General features: G+C 44.6%; 1 protein-coding gene across 1 annotated transcript in view; it reads left to right on the top strand.

Annotated features, from left to right (window-relative positions):
• Window positions 1-22,742, top strand: part of INSYN1 (inhibitory synaptic factor 1) — a gene marked incomplete at both ends in the record, with an annotated part of 46,183 nt that extends 23,441 nt beyond the window's left edge. The window contains one exon of the mRNA XM_081337088.1: window positions 22,038-22,742. Coding sequence (XP_081193214.1) covers window positions 22,038-22,742 — 705 coding nt within the window. The remainder of the gene's footprint in view (window positions 1-22,037) is intronic.
• Window positions 22,743-23,320: the final 578 nt, after the last annotated feature.

The raw sequence follows: 23,320 nt of genomic DNA, 5'->3' as shown, positions 1-23,320 counted from the left end.
TCCCTTCAGCATGGAAGCCAGCTGGGGGACTCTCCAGTTGTTGGCCAGTTGTTGTTGTGGAGAAAGCAGGAGGAAGGAGTATTATGTTGAGTTGATGGGAAGGAGGGAGGAGGAGGAGGAGGGAAGAAGGAGAAGGAGGAGGGATGGAGAAGGGATGGAGGAGGAGGAGGAAGAGGAGGAGGAAAGGAAGAAGGAGGAGGAGGAGGAGGAGGAGGAGGAGGAGAAAAGAAGAAAGAGGAGGAGAAGGAGAAGGAGGAAAAGAAATGTTTTCAAGCAATACTTAACAGAACTACCTCAATATCTGGAAATAATGAATTTATCCAATCTGGATGCCCTGCAGAACCGTCCCCTTCCCCAACTGCCACCAGCTCCCCTGAGACCCTATGATTTGGTCTAGGTGTAACTGGGCAGGGAAGAGTTATAGATCTAGGGCTCCTATCTACACTTAGGAATTCCAGATGGGTTCCTGGCTCCCACATTTTGAGAGTTGCTCCTGAAGGAGTACCGCCTGGGCCAACTCCACGAGGCAGCTCATCCACCCTACTTATCCAGGTTCTCTATTCCCAACCACCAAGGTACACAACCTTCGGTGCATGGTGAGCATTTGCCTCGACCGGGCTTGTGGGGGTCTTCGTGGGGGTCTCTGGGCTGGTACGCTGAGCTTGCTTTTCCCTCCCCTTTGCACCAGTCTTTTGCTTGGCTGCCTCTAGCACAATTTCCCAGCACAATTAGCTTTTAAAGCTGTTTCAGAAAGGCAGATCGGCAGCACCAGCCGACTGCAGCTACTCCGTACTACTCCGGGGTTACGTTTTATTGCATCGTTGTCCTTGCTCAAGCCTTTTGAACAGCTCACCCGGTGCAAGACGAATGGTAGACTCTCTTTCATCTAACTACTAATCTAGTTTAGATTTCCCCCGTGGCTAGGCTCCAGCTTTTGTTTTCATCTCTGCCCCTCGAGTTGTCAGACATAAGTTCTCTTTACCTTGACATTTGGCTGCCAATAATGCTGGGGGGGGGGAATGATTTTTTTTTAGGTCCCACTAGATGGCAACAATGAAGGGAAGGGACGGGAAAGTGCCAACTCTGTCGATCTAATTTAAAAACAAAAAATAAACAAAAAAAGATGTTTTGATGGACAGGCAGTGCTGCAAATAAGGTAGTCCTCTGCTTTGTGAGTCATTAGAGGTGATGATCAGCATCTTTCTAAGAAAGAGGCTTCTGGGGTGTTTTTCTCTTGAGAATTTCTAAATTTCTTTGTTTTTCTTTTTTCTTTTTAACTATCATTATTAGTGCTACTGCTAATTTAGCGCCTTCAAGTCATTCTTGATTTCTGATGATTGGCTGGAGAAGTTCTTGCAGGTTTTCATAGAAATTGTCTTCCTCCTACGGTTGAGAGAGAAGGACTGGCCCAAACTCACCCAGCTTGCTAGATGTCTAAAGTGAAACTAGAACTCCCCGTCTCCCGGCAATTGGCGCAAAGTCACCCAACTGGCTTTCGTGTCTAAGGTGGGACTAGAACTCATCGTCTCCTGGTGATTGGCCCAAAGTCACCCAGTTGATTTTTGTGCTAAAGGCAGGACTAGAACTCACCGTCCCCTGGTTTCTAGCCTAGTGCCTTAAAGCTACTACACCAAACTAAGTCCTCAACTTATGACTGAAACTGAACCCAGTCATGAGCTATGGCGGTTGTTAAGCAGGTCTCTCCACGCAAGCCATGTTCTGAACCAGGCTCTTTTTCATCAGACTGAATTGATGGGGGAAATGAAACCCGGTTTTTCTTTACAGATTCCTAATTGGCATGATTAGAAAGTGTGTTGTTGTAAATTGATCCCATTGTTCATGTGGCCTAGTAGAGTTGCACTAAAATGTGATAATTCTTCATAAGGGTTTCATAAAGTTGTTTTTTTCTGGTCCAACTGAGATTGTTAAAGATGAAAATTGAAATACTCTAATCAGTTTTCTACCACTGAGTCCCTCCCTCCCTTTTTCCCCTTCTTCCCTCCCTCCCTCCTCCCTCCTTTCCTTCCCTCCCATTTCTTCCTTCCCCTTTTCTCTTCTTCCCTCCCTCCTCCCTCCTTTTCTTTTCTTCCCTCCCATTTCCTTCCTTCCTTCCTTCCTTCTTCCTCCCCCCCTCCCTTTCTCTCTCTCTGTCTCTGATCTCCTTCTGACTGCTCAGTCGGGTTTTATATAGTGTTGCTTTTAATTTTGCTTTACATTTTATTGCACACTGCTTTTCCATATTTTTTTTTACGAAGAGCAGTATAGAGATTTTATACGTCCAGCAGCAGCCATTAATTACAAGTGATTGGTGCACTGTTATTTTGGCTCAGAAATTGCATACAAATGCATATGTTTGGCACAGTTGTTCCCTCCCCCCCCAAAAAAATACATGAAGGAATATTTCTTGTCATTTCTTTTTCGTCGCTGAATGATGCAGAGACTTAACTGAATTACAACCGATCCGTGTGAAGCTGAAAGAGACCAGATTTATACAACACACACACACACACAGAGAGAGAGAGAGAGAGAGAGAGAGAGAGAGAGAGAGAGAGAGAGAGAGAGAGAGAGAGAGAGAGAGAGAGAGAGAGAGCGCTGCATAGAGGCTTCTATTTGCATTCAGATAGACATGAATGGAAACCCCTTTTATATTTCCCCTTACAGGAAATTCCTCCCTGTGTTCCTCTCACTTATAAATTTAGACGAATCTCCAGCAGCAATTCCTCTATTTCAATCTTGAGGGGGAAAAAGGGACCAAAACCGGAAGTGGATCTTTAAGAACCCACATAACACTGTGATTTTTTGCTTAATAACCGGGATGTCAAAGGTTGTAAAATTGGCCTCCATTCACTTAACAACCATCTCAATTACCGATGGACGTTCCGGTACCAGGGATGGTTATACCGTAACTCAAGGACTATCTTTGATCTTCTGACTCTTATTAGTTCGTCAGGCGCTGTCCAGGGTCCTGAATTCTGCTTCAAGTGTTTTTCTTTTAGTCCTTCAACGAGGCAGAGAATAAGCAAGGATGGGACAACTGTGCACAGCTCCGTCTCTTTTCAGCGTTCAGTCTTAGTGTGAGCGATTTACACCCCCTACACAGGGCTTTTGTTAATGTGGTTTTGTGTTGTTGTTGTTTTTTGCTCCAGTCTCTCTGTGCCACAAAATCCTCAGTTCCCCCCCTCTGCTTTACAATGAGTATGCCAATATCCCTTTGTTTCCTTCTCATGTGAATTGCAGCTTCCTCTTTGCAAAATATCCCTCTTTCTCCTCCTCCTTCTCCTCCTCCTCTTCTTCCTTTTTTTATCTTCTTTGACAGGGCTGGCTGAAAATGTTTCTGTTTCCCACCTCCGCCCCACCCCCACCCCCGTTCCCTGAGTTTTAACAGGGTTTTATATTCTGATGTGGCCTTTTAAAAATAGCTGCCTAGTTTTTGGTCTCCTTTCTCCTTACTAGAAACCATTTTATCGACGTTCTTCTTCTCCATCGCTAGCACGTTCCTCTGCAAATTGGTCTCGCAGATGGAATCAAAGCTAGCGTAGAGGAGAACGCCAACATTCAGACACATTTATTTGAGTCTGGGAACTGTAATCTCTCCGTGGCCTCTTTCCTACTTGATCCGGCATTTTTCCATTTCTGGGCTGGACAAAATTAAGTTGGATGCCTCTCCCCATTGTAAGAAGCCCTGCTGTTTTAATCCAAGCTGGCCATCAAGATTAGGCCTAGAATTTATCCTCGTATGCAATTTGCCTGCAATTTTCCAATGCACGAAATTTCAAATGCAGTTTCTCCAAATGCACATCTGATTTAAAAAAAACAAACCTCATCGCAAAACTGGAACGCGTTGGATGCCAAAGGATAAATGGTATTCCAGCTTGCATCTCCGTTCAGAAAGGGCCGTTTCGGTGTCTCCACATAAACATGAAATTCTGATAGATTCCTGCCTGGCCCTCCTCTTGCACATTGCTGGTTACATTGTGACTCTCATAGACTTGGCTAGATTCCTCTCTTGGCTTGGAACCATAATTGTATCATGTTAGATTAGAGCATGGAAAAAGGATGGTACACTTGGCGGTGGATCAAAGCCCAGCACAGGAGACTAGTCTTTGGATGCTTGAATGGAGCCTTCGTTGAAAACATTGGGAGCTCTTTTTTGACCGTCACCTGGTTGGGGACCTGATTGTTCCAGGTGCTGGGCGTGGGCGGTGCTCAATTGCGCGGACTCATTTTTCAAAGCATATTTCTGCAAGGCAGATGATTTGCTGCCATCTGTTAATGCAGATCAGATTGTATCCTCTTGGGAGGTCTGTAATCCTTTCTAATTACTTCTGACCTCACCAGCTCTTGTGGACCTGTTTGCCAGCCTCCCTGCAGTATCAGCCTTGCCCTCCCTCCCTCCTTCCCTTCCTTTCTTCCTTCCTCCCTTCCTTCTTTCCTCCCTTCCTCACTCCCTCCCTCCCTTCCCTCTCCTCCCTCCCTCCCTCCCTGTCATTCCCTTGATTCCTTCCTTCCTTCCTTCCTTCCTTCCTTCCTTCCTTCCTTCCTTCCTTCCTTCCTTCCTTCCTTCCTTCCTTCCCTTCCCTCCTCTCCTCTCCTCTCCCTCCCTCTCTCCTTCCCTGTCTTTCTCTTGATTCCTTCCTTCCTTCCCTTCCTTCCCTTCCTTCCCACCCATCCTGCCTCCTTCCCTGCCTTCCTTTCTTTCTGTCATTTCCTTCCTTCCCCTCCCTCCCTCCCTTGCCTTCCTGCCTTCCCCTTTCTTTCTCCTCCCTCCCACCCTCCCTCCCTCCCTCCACAATTCCCTCCTGAACAATAGTTCCTAGTCATGTTGTACCTCCACAGCCTTCCTCAAACCGCGGAGACCATTCTTTCGAGTTGGGAACCCTGAACTAATCCTAAATCCAATGAAACAAGCAATCCATCAAACAAGCAAACCCAATTCTAACCTGGAGGTTTTCGATGAACAACAACAACCAAAAAAACCCAACAACAACAACCCACATTTTTAGGCTACTGTCCTCTTGTGTACCTTGGAGAAGGGAGCCGTGGAGAAGGTGGTGGTCCCTTGGCCAGTGCAAATGGGATGGGATGCTTCCAGCCAAAGCAGATGGTTCCAAAGAGAATGAGGAGCTAAGCCACAAAGGCTTTTGTAGGTAGCAACCAGAGTTTTGATTAGGATCTGGAAGCCGGCTGCAAGGCCCCAGTGCAGCTCCACCAGACCAGTGTTCTCCTGCTTACACCAGCTCACACCAGTCAGGAAGGGGCAGCTGTGCCTTGCACCAATTGCAACTTCCAGAAGGGCAACTCCCCCCAAGCCAATAGCAATGGTCAAAGGGTGATGTGATAAAGGCACAGGTTGCAGCACCTAGAATTGCCCCAGAAATGTGCCTTTAACTCAACATTTGGGTTCAGGGTGGGGTGGGGAGTTCTCCCCTTCAGCATTGTCTCATCCGCCCGATCAGTTTTTAATCTTCTCCAGCTCAGCTTTGGGCAGGATTGGGAGCAACTACTCTGGACCATCTGTACAACCGCGGGTTCCCATCCAAATGAGAAGCTGTTAGGAATAAGCTGAGCGGGGGGAGGAGGGATGCTGGCATTTTCAGATCTAAACGATGATGGGAATAAGGCTTTATGTCTGCTACATTTGCTTCCTAATGCAATATGGCAAGATGATGTTTTGGACTAGAGATGGAATGGAATGGAGTGAAAGAAAATAATAGAATAGAATAAGTTGTAAGTGGAGGACTACAGTATTTACTACCTTTGATGGGCAACCGAGGGATATAAGAGTGGGAATGGGAATAGAATAGAATAGAATAGAATAGAATAGAATAGAATAGAATAGAATAGAATAGAATAGAATAGAATAGAATAGAATAGAATAGAATAGAATAGAATAGAATAGAATCTTTATTGCAAATAGAATAGAATAGAATAGAATAGAATAGAATCTTTATTGCAAATAGAATAGAATAGAATAGAATAGAATCGAATAGAATAGAATAGAATAGAATAGAATAGAATAGAATCTTTATTGCAAATAGAATAGAATAGAATAGAATAGAATCTTTATTGCAAATAGAATAGAATAGAATAGAATAGAATCTTTATTGCAAATAGAATAGAATACAATAGAATAGAAAAGAATCTTTATTGCAAATAGAATAGAATAGAATAGAATAGAATAGAATAGAATAGAATAGAATAGAATAGAATAGAATAGAATAGAATAGAATAGAATAGAATAGAATCTTTATTGCAAATAGAATAGAATAGAATAGAATAGAATAGAATAGAATAGAATAGAATAGAATAGAATAGAATAGAATAGAATAGAATAGAATAGAATCTTTATTGCAAATAGAATGGAATAGAATAGAATAGAATAGAATAGAATAGAATAGAATAGAATAGAATAGAATAGAATAGAATAGAATAGAATAGAATAGAATAGAATAGAATAGATAATAGAAGAACAGTGATTAATATTCATATGTTACTTATATGTAAGGGTGTAGGTCTATACATATGTTGTATATAGTATGTTTAAATATGTGTTACGTATGTGTGCACTTTGACAGCAAGCAACTCAATTTCATTTTTAATGTGTGCCATTGTGCCCAAAGTAAAAAAATGACAACAAAGGTTATCTATCTATCAAAGTCTCACACACCATTGAAAAGAAACATTACATTGAGCCTGCTCCGTGTGGCAACTGATGGTGGAGGAATCCTAAGCCGTCATAATCCGCAGCTATTTGAAGGATCATGGAAGATATTATGATTGGACTGGGTGGCCAAATCCAGCAGGATCTATTAAGGATTTGGATCACCATTCCACACCAGAAATTCCTTGGCCCTGTGCCTTCTTTTCCCAGAGCATATGGCGAGCAAGGTCAGGAAATCTCCATTTATGTCTGACTACAACCAGGGGCCAAGAAGCTGGTTGGATAATTATATCCAGGGGACGTGGAGTTATTGGAGCCAAAATCAAGACAACTTGGAAGTTGCTGGCAGTCAGCAGATCCTCTGTGTGTGGCTTGTTCAGAACACAAATGTATAAATATCAAGATGAGCTAAACTCAGGACATGCTTTTATTCTCTCTCTGTGTTGTGTGTCTATTTCTGAATGAAAAGCGAGCTTGCTGCTGGTACCAAGGAAGGAACAGAAGGGGAAAGGAAAGGAATGGAATATTATACTTGACAACGTTGCATTTTGGTGCAAGGATACAGCTAGCATATGTCATCCTTAGCTTTAAAAAAAATCCTTACACAGCCATGTGTATTTTTTTTTAAAGAAAGTATTTCTCAAAATAACTCTATTGCATACATAATGATGTTTAGGGGGCTTTTTAAAAAAATGGATATTATAAATAATCTTAAGCATATAAAAGAGAGATGAATTTTAAAAAGTAGTTTATTTCGGGCACTTGTTTTAAAAGCAGGTTTATGGTGAATTTCTTTCTGGTGAAGCATGCAGATCCTTCCTTCCTTCCTTCCTTCCTTCCTTCCTTCCTTCCTTCCTTCCTTCCTTCCTTCCTTCCTTCCTTCCCTTTTCTCTTTCCTCCCTTTTTCCTTCCTTCTTTCCCTCCTTCCCCTTTCCTTCCTTCTCCATAGGAAATGTGATAGACTGGAATAACAAATGTATATGTACAAGACTTCTATTGGACCCAGATCTAATTAGATCTGCACTCTGCTATTTACCATTCCTGCAGAGGCTGCCAGATCAATGCTATTTGAAAATGCACATTTGGTGAAGCGAAAATGTTCCACAATGTCTATTTGAAACATGAGATTTTGTGCAAGTATTTCACACAGAGGGACGCAAACTAAAACCACACAGCATATTCAAAACGGATGGGTACATTCTGATGAATGAAGCAATATGAAATTGACAGAGAGGGCCCACCTGTAATGATATCATATATGCCATGAGCAATGATGCGTGAGAATGACCTCGGGAGAATGTGTGTGTGTGTGTGTGTGTGTGTGTGTGTGTGTGTGAGAGAGAGAGAGAGAGAGCCACAGCCAGGGGAGGGATCAGGGAAGAGCTTAGCCCTCAAAAAAAATTATAGGCATGGTGAATGGCTCAGGAGAGACACTCCCTAGCCAACTTTGAGACTTGCAAAATTGTGGTTGCGGGAATTGGGTATGTTTAACTAAAAGGACTAGGAGTGACATGATAGCAGCCTTCCAATATCTAAGAAGAGGGAGTCAATCTATTCTGCAAAGCATCAGAAGGCAAGACAAGAAGCAACAGATGGAAACTAATCAAGGAGAGAGAAGCAACCTAGAACTAAGGAGGAATTTCCTAACAATGAGAACAATCAATCAGCGGAACAACCTGCCTGCAGAAGCGGTGGGTGCTCCATCATGGGATATTTTCAAGAAGAGATTTGGACAACCGTTTGTCTGAAAAGGCATACGGTTTCCTGCTTGAGCAGAGGGTTGGACTAAATGACCTCCAAGGTCCCTCCCAACTCTGTTATTCTGTCAATGTAACCTTACAATAAAATAGAATTAGTCCACAGGGTCATGCTTCCTGTCTGGGCTGCCTCACCAGGCTGTCCTCAATCTTGCAAGTAGCAAAGTATCTGCCCCCTCCCTCTTTGTCTTTACACCAAACTAGGGAAGGTCCCTTCTCAGATGTTTGCTATGTCCACATTTTTATTTTTATTTTTTTTGGGGGGGAGGGGCTAAGCTGCCTCTTGTCTGACCATCCTCCCCCCCCACCAGCTGTGGCTTTTCCATGTCTCCCAAGGCCATTCCTACATTGTGGAATGGCACCATGGTGCCAAAATGGCAGAATGCTATCCTTGCGCAAAGAACAAGAATGCTGTGACTCAAAGCAATGTTACGACGCTTAAGATGTTCCTCGTCTCCCTCCCACGTTCCCGGATGCCTCCCGTGTGGCACAGCCTGATCTGTCCACTCTGAGGACGAAGGCTATCTTACAAAGAGGAGAATTGAAAGAAATGCAGTTTCCCCTCTGAAGCCGGGGCCGAATAATTTCTTGCTACCTGCTGGGTTTTTTTCTCCGACGAGCTATAGCTGGGCATAAAAGTTACCGCTGGCTCAGCTGCGGCTTCGCTGGGGATATTGAAGAGAGACATTATTCAGAATTGGGTTTGTCTTTCTAATTCCTTCCAGGCCCACAGAGTTGGATAATGCTTGCTTTTCAAAGACATTCTCCCCTCTTCATCAATGCAAGGAGAAATTGGATAACGCCTCCATTGAGACAGAGGCACAATGCCGAGGCAGGATGCAGCCATCTTCGCCTTGGACAGAGCATATGGAATAATAGAATAACAGAATTGGAAGGGACTGTGGAGGTCTTCTAGTCCAGCCCCCTGCTGAAGCAGGAAGCCTTATGCCATTTCAGGCAAATGGCCATCCGATCTCTTCTTTAAAAACCTCCAGGGATCAATCAATGAGAATAGAGCTGGAAGGGACCGTGGAGGTCTTCTAGTCCAGCCCCCTGCTCCAGCGGGAAACCCTATAACATTTCAGGTAAATAGTTGTCCAATCTCTTCTGAAAAACCTCCAGTTTTTCTAGTCCAGCCCCCTGCTCAAGCAGGAGGCCCTATACCAGGGGTAGGCAACCTCAGCTCTTTTATGACTCGTGGACTTCAACTCCCAGAATTCCTGAGTCAGCTATGCTGGGAGTTGAAGTCCATGAGTCATAAAAGAGCCGAGGTTGCCTACCCCTGCCCTATACCATTCCAGATAAGTGGCGATCCAGCCTCTTTTTAAAATCCCCCCAGGGATGGAGCACCCACAACTTCTGAAGGCAAGCCGTTCCGTTAAATAACCTGAGGCCATTGGGGATCATACAAAGAATTTGGCGTAGTGGTTAAAATGCCAGACTAAAAACCAGGAGAGTACGAGTTCTAGTCCTCCCTTAGTTATGGAAGTCGGCTGTGTGGTTGTGGGTCAGTGTAAACACTGGTTTTGTTGGCATCCACCCAGCTGGCTTTCATGGCTAAGCCAAGACTAGAACTCACAGTCTCTCGCTTTCTAGCCTGGCACTTTAACCACTACTCCGAATGGTTGTTTCCTAAATGTAAGGTGAGAATGGCCTTGGAAGAGTGGACAGAGTCCCAGCAAAGAGAGTGGTTGTGAGTCCACAACAGGGAAAGGGTTGGGGCAAAAGACTCAGAAGAGACCTTTCCCTAGTTTGGGGATTGTAAGGGTGTGCAGGAAGGAAGGGGTAGAAGATACTTTCAAACATGCAAGATGGATATCAGCCTTACTAGACAGGAAGCACAACCAAATGAGTTATTTCTACTTTACTGTAAAGCTACATGAGCAGAAGGGGGCACAGCAGTTAAAGATGCTCAGCTGGTGAGCTGGAAAGCTAACAGCCCAGGTTCGAGACCCAAGCACCGGGCAACGGGGTGAGCTCCCGTCCCTTGCTCCAGCTCCTGCTCCCCTAGCGGTTTGTAAGCCTGCAAATGCAAGTAGATCAATAGGTACCACTTCGGTAGGGGAGTAACAGTATTCAGTGCGCCTTTGCCGTATAGCTTTGCTGGCCACTTGACCACAGAAAATGTCTTTAGACAACGCTGGCTCCCTCAGCCAAGAAATGGAGTTGAGCACCGCCCCCTAGAGGCAGAACAGGGAAACCTTTACCTTTACCTTACACATGAACAGAATCTTGAATGTTTGAACATTGCTTCAAATGTTTCTCCCAGTGCTTAGCACTGCTGCTGAACGCGCAAAGAACGCAGCATGAAGCTTAGCTCCGTGTTGTGCATCAAAAGATCCATTGTGTCCTTTGACGTCAGAGCATTGTACCGTACTGGAGGCCCCACCCAGCCTTGCAGCAGAAGTTCACCCAAGCATCGTTCTCATGTAAAAAAAATTGTTCAAAGCAGCAGCAGCAGCATGAACAAAATGGTGGTTCACGATTCCCACATATTCTTTTTAAGGTAATTTTACAACACATGCAGATATTTTTTTTACAACAGTGTTTGCTAGCTTGCTGGTTCCCAAGTGGCTGAATTAATTAATTAATTAATTAATTTGTAGGCTGGCCAGCTGCAAACCACTCTAGATGTCTTTCCAAAATTAAAAAAAAATGCACTTCTGTGAAAAACAAAAAAATATCCCAACAGGAGAAAAGAATAAACTACGACATGCCACAAACATCCGTAAAAACTCAACCATACAAGGGAACAAATGCATCTTTCCATCCTTCAATATCCTTTAGCAGAGAAAATAAATAAACACATTGCAGATTGGCTTTTGATCAATTAAAAGAAAAAGGCGCAAAGCTTTTCCTCCAGGCTTCAGTTGAAATTACCCAAAAGGAAACACAAAATAGGTCAGAGGGAATTACGAGTGCCCAGCTGCTAATGTGTAATGCTTTTTGGATATTAGACTGGGTGAGATGTACATGCAATTCAGCAACGCAACCAGAACTTGTATTTTATTGTGACAGTTGGAATGGAAACAGCTCAAAGAGAAGGGCTTATATTTCCTCTGCGTTCCTTTAATAGATGTCCACAGGCTTTTTCCGAGGAGTTTTTGCTGTGTGCCTGATCACCTTTTCATCTTCAATATTACTTCTTTGGCCAGGCTACAAGCAACACACATTTGAAGCCACGATAGAAACGAATGTTATTCCAGTCTGATTGACTGGCCTATCCTAGGTCTCCAATCGTTTGCTGGTGTCCAGGGCAGACTTTTAACCTTTTGGTCACCACAATGTAAAAAAGATGTTGAGACTCTGGAAAGAGTGCAGAGAAGAGCAACAAAGATGATCAGGGGACTGGAGACTAAAACATATGAAGAATGGTGGCTGGAATTGGGTATGTCTAGTTTAATGAAGAGAAGGTTGAGGGGTGACATGATAGCAGTGTTCCAATATCTCAGGGGCTACCACAAAGAAGAGGGAGTCAAGCAATTCTCCAAAGCATCAGAAGGCAGGACAAGGAGCAACGGATGGAAATTGATCAAGGAGAGAAGCAACCAAGAACTAAGGAGAAATTTCCTAACAGTTAGAACAATTAATCAGTGGAACTACGTGCCTCCAGAAGTTGTGGGTGCTCCAATCTCCAAGAAGAGATTAGACAACTATTCGTCTGAAATCAAACAGTTTCCTGCCCGAACAGGGGGCTGAACTAGAAGACCTCCAGGATCCCTTCCCACTTTGTTATTCTGTTAATCCCAACACATCTTGGCAGGATTTCAGCAAGTATGGTTAGTCCTTGACTCACAAATACATTTAATAGTTGGCTATATTTAATAGCCAAGAAAATTGCAGAGACTTGTCCAGGCATTCTCCAAGAATCGGTCATAATTGAACGAGGGAAAAAAAATAGTTATCTATGCTAGTTATTATTTTATAGCATTAAGATTATTCACTGTAAAATGTATTTCATAGGCTTCTTTTGCGGTTTTCATTCCTGCCCTCTGTCATTTGACTTGAATAATTTTATCTTTACCGCCATTTATTCTATTGAGATGACTTTTTTATTTGTATTTCTATTTTAGAGTAATGATGGAGTTATTAATTCTCTGCTGGTCTGTGGCCAAAATAAAATGGATTGATGGGTCGTCTACCGAAAAAGACACAGTCTGTTTTCTGAGGGAGATCCATATCGTCTCAATCAAAAGCTTCATTGCAGCATTGGGTAAAGCTAGAATTAGGTGGCCCAAAACAGGCCAATTTTGCAACACTCACCCTGATTTAATCTCTTTAGGCTCAGCTGTTGGACAGCTGAAATCCAGGGTGGTTGCATGTAGATGCTCTATTCTTTTCTTTTACAGACCAACCAGTGTCCATCACGGGGGGGGGAGGCCTTTAGCCTGACCCCCTATTTTTGAGATTCCACACAATTACAATAATGGCATAAATGCTCGGTCTTCTTTTGTGTGGGGACACAATAGCCAGAATTACAAGCTGGTCTCACAGCTGCAAACTTTCTTTGGCTGCCAATTTTTGAACCCGATTTCTCGTGCACACCCAAAGACCTCCAGCAGCTGGAGCTTATATCTTCTACATTGGTCCAGAATTATATTTCACGGTCTTCATAGCATCAACCCTGCCTATTCACAGGAGTCAAAGTGGTGGGGTGATTAAGGTGCTGGACTACAGCTTGAGAGACCCAAAGTTAACAGAATAGCAGAGTTGGAAGGGATCTTGGAGATCCTCCTGTCCAAGCTCCTACTCAAGCAGGAAACCCTGTACCATATCAGACAAATGGTTGCCTGATCTCTTCTTAAAAGCCTCCAGTTTTGGAGCACCCACAACTTCTGGAGGCAGGTTGTTCCACTGGTTAATTGTTCTCACTGTCAGGAAATTTCTCCTTAGTTCCAGGTTGCTTCTCTCCTTGGTGAGTTTCCATCCGTTGCTTCTTGTCCTGCCTTCAGGGGCTTTGGAGAATAGCTTGACTCCCTCTTCTTTGGGGCAGCCCCTAAGATATTGGAAGACTGCTGTCCTGTCTCTCCTAGTCTTTCTCTTCATTAAACTAGACATACCCAATTCCAGCCACCGTTCTTCATAAGTTTTAGCCTCCAGTCCCCTGATCATCTTTGTTGCTCTTCTCTGCACTCTTTTTAGAGTCTCGACATCTTTTCTACATTGTAAAAAAGCCAGGGATGTCTCTGGGATCTCTGCAGAGTCACGCAGGTGCTCTGCTGAGCCACGATCCCAGTCCAAAGGCAACACCCTAGGAGGTGCATTCCCATTACCAGGAAAAATGTTTGGAAGGCGAAAAGCTTCCAAACTATCAATGTTGGCTCAACTTTAAATTTGTTACCCCAGACATCCTGGCTCCTGGCACCTACCCAAGGTAGCAATTTTTAGACGCAAATAGACATTCTCTATCCCTCAAGTATGGAAATGCAAGCTGGAACGAACTCAACATTCACATATACACATCCCACTTAAACCTTCACCATGTCATGTCAAGCCCTTGACAAACTACTTTTCTGAACTCCGGAAGTAAAACCCACCAAGAATTTTGAAATCTAGTGACTCACTCACTGAGTGGGAAGACAGGCATAGCTGATCAGAATGTTTGGCAATTAAATAAGATAAGAAGGAAGCATTATGTCGCAGCATCCCTTTGGCCTTTTCTAAGTCTGTTTGGAAAGAGCAGGAAATGCCTACATTCAAGGCTATGACTCTACCACGATATTCCCAGTTAGTCTCCACCCTGAAGTCCCGTGTTGTCAGGTGAGAAGAGTCAGGACCACACATTAAGTTCCAGTTAAAATGAATTATTGCTCACACCTATACTCAAGAATCTAGTCCAGACATGTCAAAGTCACAACGTCACATGACGTCGCGTGACGTATCGGAACTTTTTCCCATTGCCGGCAATGGGATGGGCACGGTTTCTCCGTGACGCTCTGGCCCGCGGGCCGGCAGTTTGACACCCCTGATCTAGTCAAAGCTCGGCACTAAATTGGAGCTAGACAAGAGTTAATGAGATTCAAGAGGGTTGGATCTGGATCGCTTCTGGGAACATAATGATTCCAGGCTGATCCCTCTCTTGACTCCACCTCCAGGCTCTGCTTCTTCTTCTCCTAGAGGCGTGGAATTGCAGCTAAAGGTTCTGAAACCACTCTGGCATTATCAAGAGTGCTGTGCGTCGATAATTACGCTGCATTTCCAAAAGCGGTTCTGCATCATTCCTTCTCATCAGCGAGAGCTAAAAGTGTGTGGAACACGTGTAATTGTTCTGTGGATGATTTTTTTTTCATATTACCAACCACCTGACTGCAAGTTTTAACAGCCCCAGGCAGATGAACGTGTTCCGTTTCCCTAAGGAAATCATTCTTTCAGTTCCAAGTTCAACCTGCTCATTTTCATACCCCTAATGAGTTTCATCTTGCCTTTGAGCAGAAATGAATATTCAACGCCACCTTTGGATGCAATGAATTTCCCACAGATGCTTGGCAAGGAGTTGGGTTGGGGGTGGGTGGGCACTGAATGCAAATGCCAGGTCTTTGGGGGTCACTGGTGAGGAAGCTGAAGAACTGTAGAGGGGGTGTCAAATATTTGAGAATCTGTGGTGGCTCAGTGGGTTAGGATGCTGAGCTTGTCGATCAGAAGGTCGGCAGTTTGGCGGGTCGAATCCCGAGTGCCGCGTAACGGAGTGAGCGCCTGTTACTCATCCCAGCTTCTGCCAACCTAGCAGTGCGAAAGCACGTAAAAATGCAAGTAGAAAAATAGGGACCACTACGGTGGGAAGGTAACAGCGTTCCGTGTGCCTTTGGCGTCTAGTCATGCCGGCCACATGACCACGGAGACGTCCTCGGACAAGCGCTGGCTCTTCGGCTTTGAAACGGAGATGAGCACCGGCCCCTAGAGTCAGAAATGACTAGCACGCATGTGTGGGGGGGCTTTGTTTCACACAGGCTGGTCGAATTTCCTGAGGCAAAAGTTGAAGGTTAGCCTTGGACCAGATTTGTCAATTCCTTTCTCTGTCCAACCTGTTTTGCAGGGTTGATCTGAGGATAAAGTAGGAGGAAGGGAGACCGAATATTGTCTTGAGCTCTTGGAGGAAAAAAACCAGAATCAGAATAGAACTGGAAGGGACCTTGGAGGCCTTCTAGTCCAGCCCTGTGCTCAAGAAGGAAACCCTATACCATTTCAGACAAGTGGCTGTCCAGTCTCCTCTTAAAAACCTCCAGTGATGGAGCACCTGCAACTTCTGAAGGCAAGCCATTCCACTGATTGATTGTCCTCACTGCTAGGAAGTTTCTCCTTAATTCCAGGTTGCTTTTCTCCTTGATTAGCTTCCATCCATTGCTTTAGTTAGAAATAAATTGATTAGGATTAGTTAGGAATCAGAATTAGAAAAAGTAGGGTATAACCTTCTCCTTTTCTTTTCATTCTCTTCCTCCTCCTCCTCCTCCTCTCCCATCATCATCATCATCTTCGCCATCATCCAGATTCTAGAAGAAAGCAAAGCTGCTAACTTCATTCATAACAAACTAATCACACACACACACACACACACACACACACACACACACACACACACACACACATATTATCTCTCCCTCTCTCTTTTGCACGTTCACCTCCGGAAGCTATCTTGTTAAAAACAACAGGTAGTCACTCTTAGTCATTTTTCAGGGTTCAGCTGCTTTGCCAGCATCTCTCAAAGTGGGATCTTGGAAGTGGGAAATCCTCAGAAACCCTGATCTGATCATGCTTAGCTTTTCAAGATGAGCAAAGCCATCCAGATGTGAATCCCTAGCCAGATCCCGTTTTTACATTCTTCTGCCTCCTTGGGGAAGCCCCTCTATTTCATTTTCCTTCCCAAAGCAGCATCCTGTCCTCAGCTCCATGGTCATGCCACCGTTCCTCTCCTGCTAAGAGTCCCTTCTCCCAGTGCTTGTAGCACCGTGCAGTGAACGCATGAATATTTATTAACCCAACCAAATGTGTAAGGACATAAGTAGGCATTCATTATTCAACATGACAAGGGCAGCTAAATGTGTTTGTATTCAGAGACCCGAGTGGAAAGCCGGGCAACTGTGGAAGTCTGCAGACGACTCAGAAGGTTTTGTGATCAAAGGCTGATTTTGAAAAGCTGCAGAGGTTGGACGCTCGAGTTTTCTTATAAGAAAAAGCAGGGAAGGCAGCTCTAACGGAGAAGAGCATCCTACTAGATCAAGGCAAAGCTGAAGCAGAACAGAAAAGCAAGGCTCTTTGCTCTGCAAGTATTACTCGGTAGTAGTAGGGTGCCTCAGAACATGGAGGGTTCACGAGACCATACGTCAGGGAGGTGGTTCCATCATCCCCTGGAAGACTAGAGTTAGCCTCTTTATGTTTGACTAATCAGAGACAGAAAGACTGGATTGTGTTCACCCGACACAACATGCGAAGCTTGCTAGTGTTCATTGAGCTTGCTTGTGGATGTGTAACTTAGGGTGTTGAGTGAATTCAGCTCACTTGGATAGCATATGGTTCAGTATGTCATGAAAATGCAGATCCTGGATTCATCCTGTATCTGTGTTTAAGAATGTGGGGTGAATGAAGCCACATGGCTAGAACAGAGAGAGAGAGAGAGAGAGGAGGGGAGCACGCACTGAATAGACACACAAACGAATATGCAAACAAGGAAAATGTTTACATGTGATGAGTTGTCTTGCAGCTATATTGTCTTGACGTCATATTAGGGGACATCACACTCTACGTTGCTCCCCTGAAGAATGTTGTGATGGAAACTCCAGCTAGATTGAAGGGAGGCGTTGAGAGGGGGTTAAGCTAAGAGTCCTTGCACTGGAGAAAGCAGAACAGGCCTGAATTCCCCCCCCCCCCACAATCCTTGAAGCCTTATCTGACCATTCCGAAGGGAAGGCAGTCGGTCTGGTGAGATTCTTGTAACAGAGGTGAGTGGTAGTAAAGCTTCTGCTTAAGGCTACCAATGAGTGGCCCTGATTGCTTGCACTTGACAAATGTGATATAGGCTGGACAGGAGGAAAGTTTTGGCATCCTAGAAGTTACGAGTCAGGATGGACCTTAGAAATCGTCTCATGCAGTTCTGTATCCAATGCAGGAATTTGTACCTACAGCATCCTCAATAGGTGGACATCCATCCTTTATTTGGATACCAACAATGAAAGGAAATCCACCACCTGGGAAGGCAATCAATTCTATTGCTGAACCACTAGGAAATTCTTCCTGGTGTCCAGCCAAAAGCTGTTTAGTTTTAATGTAAGCCTATTGTTTCTGATCCTATCTTCTGGAACAGCTCTGAATTATTCTGCCCCATCTTCTCCATGACAAGTCTTCAAATACTGGAAGATAGCCATCAGGCCTCCTGGCATTTTTTTTTCTTCTTCTCCAGACTAAACGTAGCTGATACTTCCAACATTTTCTCTTAAACTTTCTGTTTTCAAGTTCCTCATCCTCTCGATTATTCTCCTCTGGGCACGCTCTTCATCGTCAATGTCCTTCCTACAATGTTGCATCCAGAACTGGGTGCAATACTTCTACTCTGATCTGTCCAGTGCACAGGAAAGAGTCTGATTAGCTCTATGGAAGAACGTGGCCTCTTCCAGAAGCATGACCACCTCGATGATGCAAAGCAAATCATCGGCAAGGAGAAAAAAAATGGTGGTATTAGCTGCCTGCGTACAACCGCACAGAACTTACGGGATCAACCCATTTATACCTTTGCTCAGTAAAATCACACAACAGTCAGACCACCCAAAAAGTTCCAGAAAGCCCAGCTAAGAAAACCCAAGATTAATAGTAACCATGTTTGGCATATTGTTAAGCTGCCAGGTTTCAGCTGACCTGCGTAAATAAATTCAAAGAGTTGGACGTGGTGTCCTTCTGATGTCCATAGCCTTTTGTTAAAGGTAGCCTGAAGTCTTGGTTCACCAACACTGTTTTTCATAGTCTTAGTGGGCAAGCCTGGCCTTCAAAACAGGCCTCTTACCTTTGCAGATATTTTAAGTTTCCTTGTAGGATTTAGGCCAAGACCTTCCTTTGTTATTCAGACCTTATTTTGTGCCTTTGAGTTGATCTATACTTTAACAGACTGAAATTTGGTTAATTTTTATCTGCCATCTGCTGTTTCAGTAGTGCAGAAACAACCAAGATCACTGCGGCACTAAAAAAAAAAAAACGAGAGAGAGAGAGATTTATTCTAGCAGAAGATTTTGTGTCTGCTCCATCCCATGCTGGAAAGATCATCCTGGGTTGAGATGGAAGTGCGAATGAATCCCTTCTGAAATTGCTTCTCTGCTCGTTTGCATCCTGGTTTATGTAGAGATTCTTTCTAACTTGTGCTGGCAGTCCTGGGGCTTGATGGAATGAATTCTCCCTGTGATTGCTTTTAAGATTCATTAGAAACAATCTGTCATTTTTGACCTTTTTTAATAGGCAGAACGGCATATCTGTGTGTGTCTATTGGTAACCTGCATTCCTGTGAGAACCCTTTTTAAGCAGCCTTTTTTAAAGATACTTTTTCCCCCTTTAAATAAATTCCTCTAATATATGCAGTATTAAAATGCGAGGGCCTCCAGAGAGACAGTTGAATGCCACGTTAGGAAAGAATGACACTTTTTATGGACGTCTTCCTCTAATCGCTTATTTTTGTGTAGATTTTTATATGGATGGACAAAAGGGGAGTCAGTTCAGTCCACGGTTAGCTTTTGACAGATCTCACAGATCCAGCCACAAATTATATTTTTGTTTTTTTACCTTCCTACTCTCTGGGTGTCGGATAAGGGGACTCAGTGGGTTAGGACGCTGAGCCTGTCGATCAGAAGGTCGGCAGTTTGGCGGATCAAATCCCGAGTGCCGCATAACAGAGTGAGCGCCTGTTACTCGTCCCAGCTTCTGCCAACCTAGCAGTTCGAAAGCACGTAAAAATGCAAGTAGAAAAATAGGGACCACTACGGTGGGAAGGTAACAGCGTTCCGTGCGCCTTTGGCGTCTAGTCATGCCGGCCACATGACCACGGAGACGTCCTCGGACAAGCGCTGGCTCTTCGGCTTTGAAACGGAGATGAGCACCGGCCCCTAGAGTCGGAAATGACTAGCACGCATGTGCGGGGGAACCTTTACCTTTACCTTTTTATTCTGCAGAGAAGAATTATGTTTCAGTACCATGGACAGCTCAACTTGGGGGAAAATTAGAGAACGTCTATGGGACAGATTTAACAGAATAACAGTTGGAAGGGACCTTGGAGGTCTTCTAGTCCAACCCCCTGCTGAAGCAGGAGACCCTAGACTATTTTAGACAAATGGTTGTCCAGTCTCTTCTTAAAAACCTCCAGTGTTGGAACACCCACAACTTCTGGAGGCAGGTTGTTCCACTGGTTAATTGTTCTCACTGTTTCTCCTCAGTTCTAGGTTGCTTCTCTCCTTGATTAGTTTCCATCCATTGTTTCTTGTCTTGCCTTCAGATGCTTTGGAGAATAGGTTGACCCCCTCTTCTTTGTGGCAGCCCCCCAAATATTACCATGCTATCCCTAGTCCTTCTTTACTTTAGACTAGCGATGCCCAGTTCCTGCAACCGTTCTTCATATGTTTTAGCCTTCAGTCCCCTAATTATCTTTGCTGCTCTTCTCTGCACTTTTTCCAGACTCTCAACACCTTTACTTAAATAATTGAACCTGAGATTTACCTTAATAGAAGAACATGAATAAGAAGAAGACAATTCCCTTCCATTGGTAAAATGTGAACCTTTCCCTGCCAATAATGGTGATGATTAGGTCACCCCCCCCATTATGAAAATCTTTCACCGCCGTCTTACAGAAGAGCTGCATTCTGTCTCTTCATCTGAGGCCTTTAGCTTGCCTTGACCAGTGTAGCTATCATTTAAATTCTCTCTGATGCTTCAATTAATGGCATAACTATATTCTCCACGGTAGAGCAGAAAGCGATACGCTGCGACTTTTTCTTTTCATCTCTCTCTCTCTCTTTTTTTTCATTTTGTAGCAACCCACAGCTCCTTTTTTAAAAACAAAAACAAAATACAAACAGAAAGAAGAAGAAAAGGAATCGGTTATTGGAAGCTTGGCATTCTATGATGATGAGTATTAATGTCGAGATTGATTTTTTTCCCCACCTTCATTTAAAAAATAGATTCTCTTGATGAAGAGACATTGCCGCTTAAAGCATCTTGTACCAATAAGCCGGCGCCTAAAATATATCCCTTTTTCCCCCCTCCTTTCAATGAAAACCTTTGCCATGTCCATTCCTTCGTGTCAGTGTGGCGCCACCCTTCTCTTTCCCTTTGTTAAGAAGAGAGCAAAGCCGCGATGTTGAGGTTGGAGGCATATTTTTTGCTCTCCTCTTGAAAGCGTACAAGATTTTCCCAAAAAGAAATTCTTCACGGTCAAAATGAATTTGGTCTGGGTAGGCTCAAAGCGATTGTTGAAAGCTTAATTCCTGCTCTAAAAAGCCATCGGCTCTGCATGACCTTACGTCTCCCGTGTTCTCCGTACGCTGGAGAGCAGAAGAAGGCTGGTTAGAAAGCCACAAGGCTGGCGTGGCTTTACGTTATCCCTCACAAGGGGGGGCTCTCGTCCTGTCCCAGGATTAGAGGGGGTGGGGAAAAGGGAAAGTGATGGAATAACCACCGTGAATCGAGGCTGGGAAGGTCATGCTTTTCGCGATGGGCTCTACAGGTCATCCGATGCGCTAGGACTACGGTGCTCTGCTGTCTGGTTAAAAATAATTTATTTCATTTTTATCACTTTACAAGAAACTCAAGGGGGTGAACATACCTAATATTCCTTCCTCTTCCTATTTTCCACACAACAGCGGCCCTGTGAGGTGGGCTGGGCTGGATAAGAGGGACAGGCTTAAAGTTACTCAGCTGGCATTCATGTCTAAAGTAGGACTAGATCTATCTTCTTGTGATTGGCCCAAAGTCACCCCGCCGGCTTTCATGCCTAAGGTGGGACTAGAACTCTCCATCTCGTGGTGATTGGCCCAAACTCACCCAGCCAGCTTTCCTGCCTAAAGCAGGACTAGAACTCTCCACCTCCTGGTGATAGGCCTAAGGCCACCCAGCCAATGTTTATGCCTAAGGCAGGACTAAAACTCTCTGTCTCCTGGTTTCTAGGGCAGCACCTTAACCCTACACCAAATTAATAGTTTAAACGGAGGAAATAAGTAGTAGGATGCTCTTTCTTGAGCCCTTATTAGTGCTTACCTTTCCGACTTCATCTGATTTTTAAGCCTGAAGATGGGTGTTGTTGTTTTTTTTAATGAAATGAGCTTTCTCCAACCTGATGCCCCTTCCCTTTGAACAAATTAAACCACAGGTCCCGTGATGCTTGGCCAAAGGGGCTATTAGCCTGTTGGCTGGCAACAAGAAGAATTTTGCTCCAAAGCTTCTGGCACTTGTTTGGAATCATGTGGCCCCCTACATTGAAATGCATGAAATTAAATTGATTTGAAGTCTCGGCCTTGCCGAAGGTTGCCGAGGACCCTCTCCATGGAGTAGGGAGGCCGTGTTGAAACAGACTGAAAGCGGGCGAAAAGGTTGCTTGCAGAGATGCCCAACACTATTCTGTGGGTCTTAACCAGCTCCTCTTTCTCTCTGCCCATTAGGTGGTCAGCCAGATTGACAAGTTGACCTCAGACTTTGAGTTTGAACTGGAGCCCGACGACTGGACCACCACCACGGTGAGCAGTACCTCCAGCAGTGAGAAAGGGGGAGGCCTGTTTGACCTTGGGCACCTGGATTTCATGACCTCGGACATCCTCTCTGACAGCTGGGAATTTTGCTCCTTCCTTGAGGCCTCCACCCCTTCCGATTCAGGCGATGGGTCGGAGCAGCAGCAGCAGCAGCAGCAGCAACCACAACCACAGCAGCCGCCAGGGCACCAGCCTGACTACCAGCTCATGAATGGTGGGGTGTTGATCTCCAATGGACCTCGGATCGAAACCCCAGACTCTTCCAGCGAGGAAGCGTTCAGCTCCGCACCAAGTCACAAAACTCAACCTCAGAGGACGCCGGGCACCAGGGAGAGGGTGCGTTTTAGTGACAAAGTCCTCTACCATGCTTTGTGCTGTGATGACGATGAGGAGGCGGACAGCGGGCCCCTTCGGGACGATCCTCCGGAGGAGCCCCATGAGACAACTCAGAAGGGGGCGTTAGTGGCCAAGACGGCAATGCGACGGTCCCCTCATCTTGACAGCGGCCAAGTCCGGAAGTTGACACGGAACAGCGGCACCCAAACCGTGTCGGACAAAAGTACTCAGACGATTCTCCCTTACGTTTCGAACAAGCAGAAAATCAGCCACAAAAACTGAGGACCAGCCGGGGAAGGGTGGGCTGGGCTGACGAGGAAGCTGCGGTGAGAGAGATCTATAAACAGATAGATAGATAAGTTTCTCTCTATATTTAAGTCAATAAATAATCACGATATGATGAAAAAAAATGGAAACGGCATATCATCTAACTACCTAACCACCAGGTCAAGACTCAGGGAATTTAAATTGTTTTGTTTGTCGAATGTCGTGTTTCTCCCGGTCCATGCATTGCCTATTTATACATAAAAGGAAACACACTCTGCCCCGCTTCAAGTCACAAAGATGAGGAAGAGTAAGATCCACAAGCTCCTCTAAGTTTTTCAAAATAGCATGTTTTTGACAAACTAGCTTTTTCCTCCCCTTCTGCTCCCTGGTTAATGGTTGCCTGATCCTGACTAACATAGAGGAATTGAGTAATGGGGTGTGTGTGAGAGAGAGGGATGGATAGGGGTAGATTATGGATGGAGATGGATGGATGGATGGATGGATGGATGGATGGAGATGGATGGATGGATGGATGGATGGAAGGAGAGAGAGATGGATAGAGGTAGATTATGGATGGAGATGGATGGATGGAG

This window comes from Vipera berus (genome assembly GCF_964194415.1).
Source record: "Vipera berus genome assembly, chromosome: 12".
Taxonomy (NCBI): domain Eukaryota; kingdom Metazoa; phylum Chordata; class Lepidosauria; order Squamata; family Viperidae; genus Vipera; species Vipera berus.
Note: the sequence above shows the minus strand (reverse complement) of the source record. Positions and strands in the feature narration are given on the sequence as shown.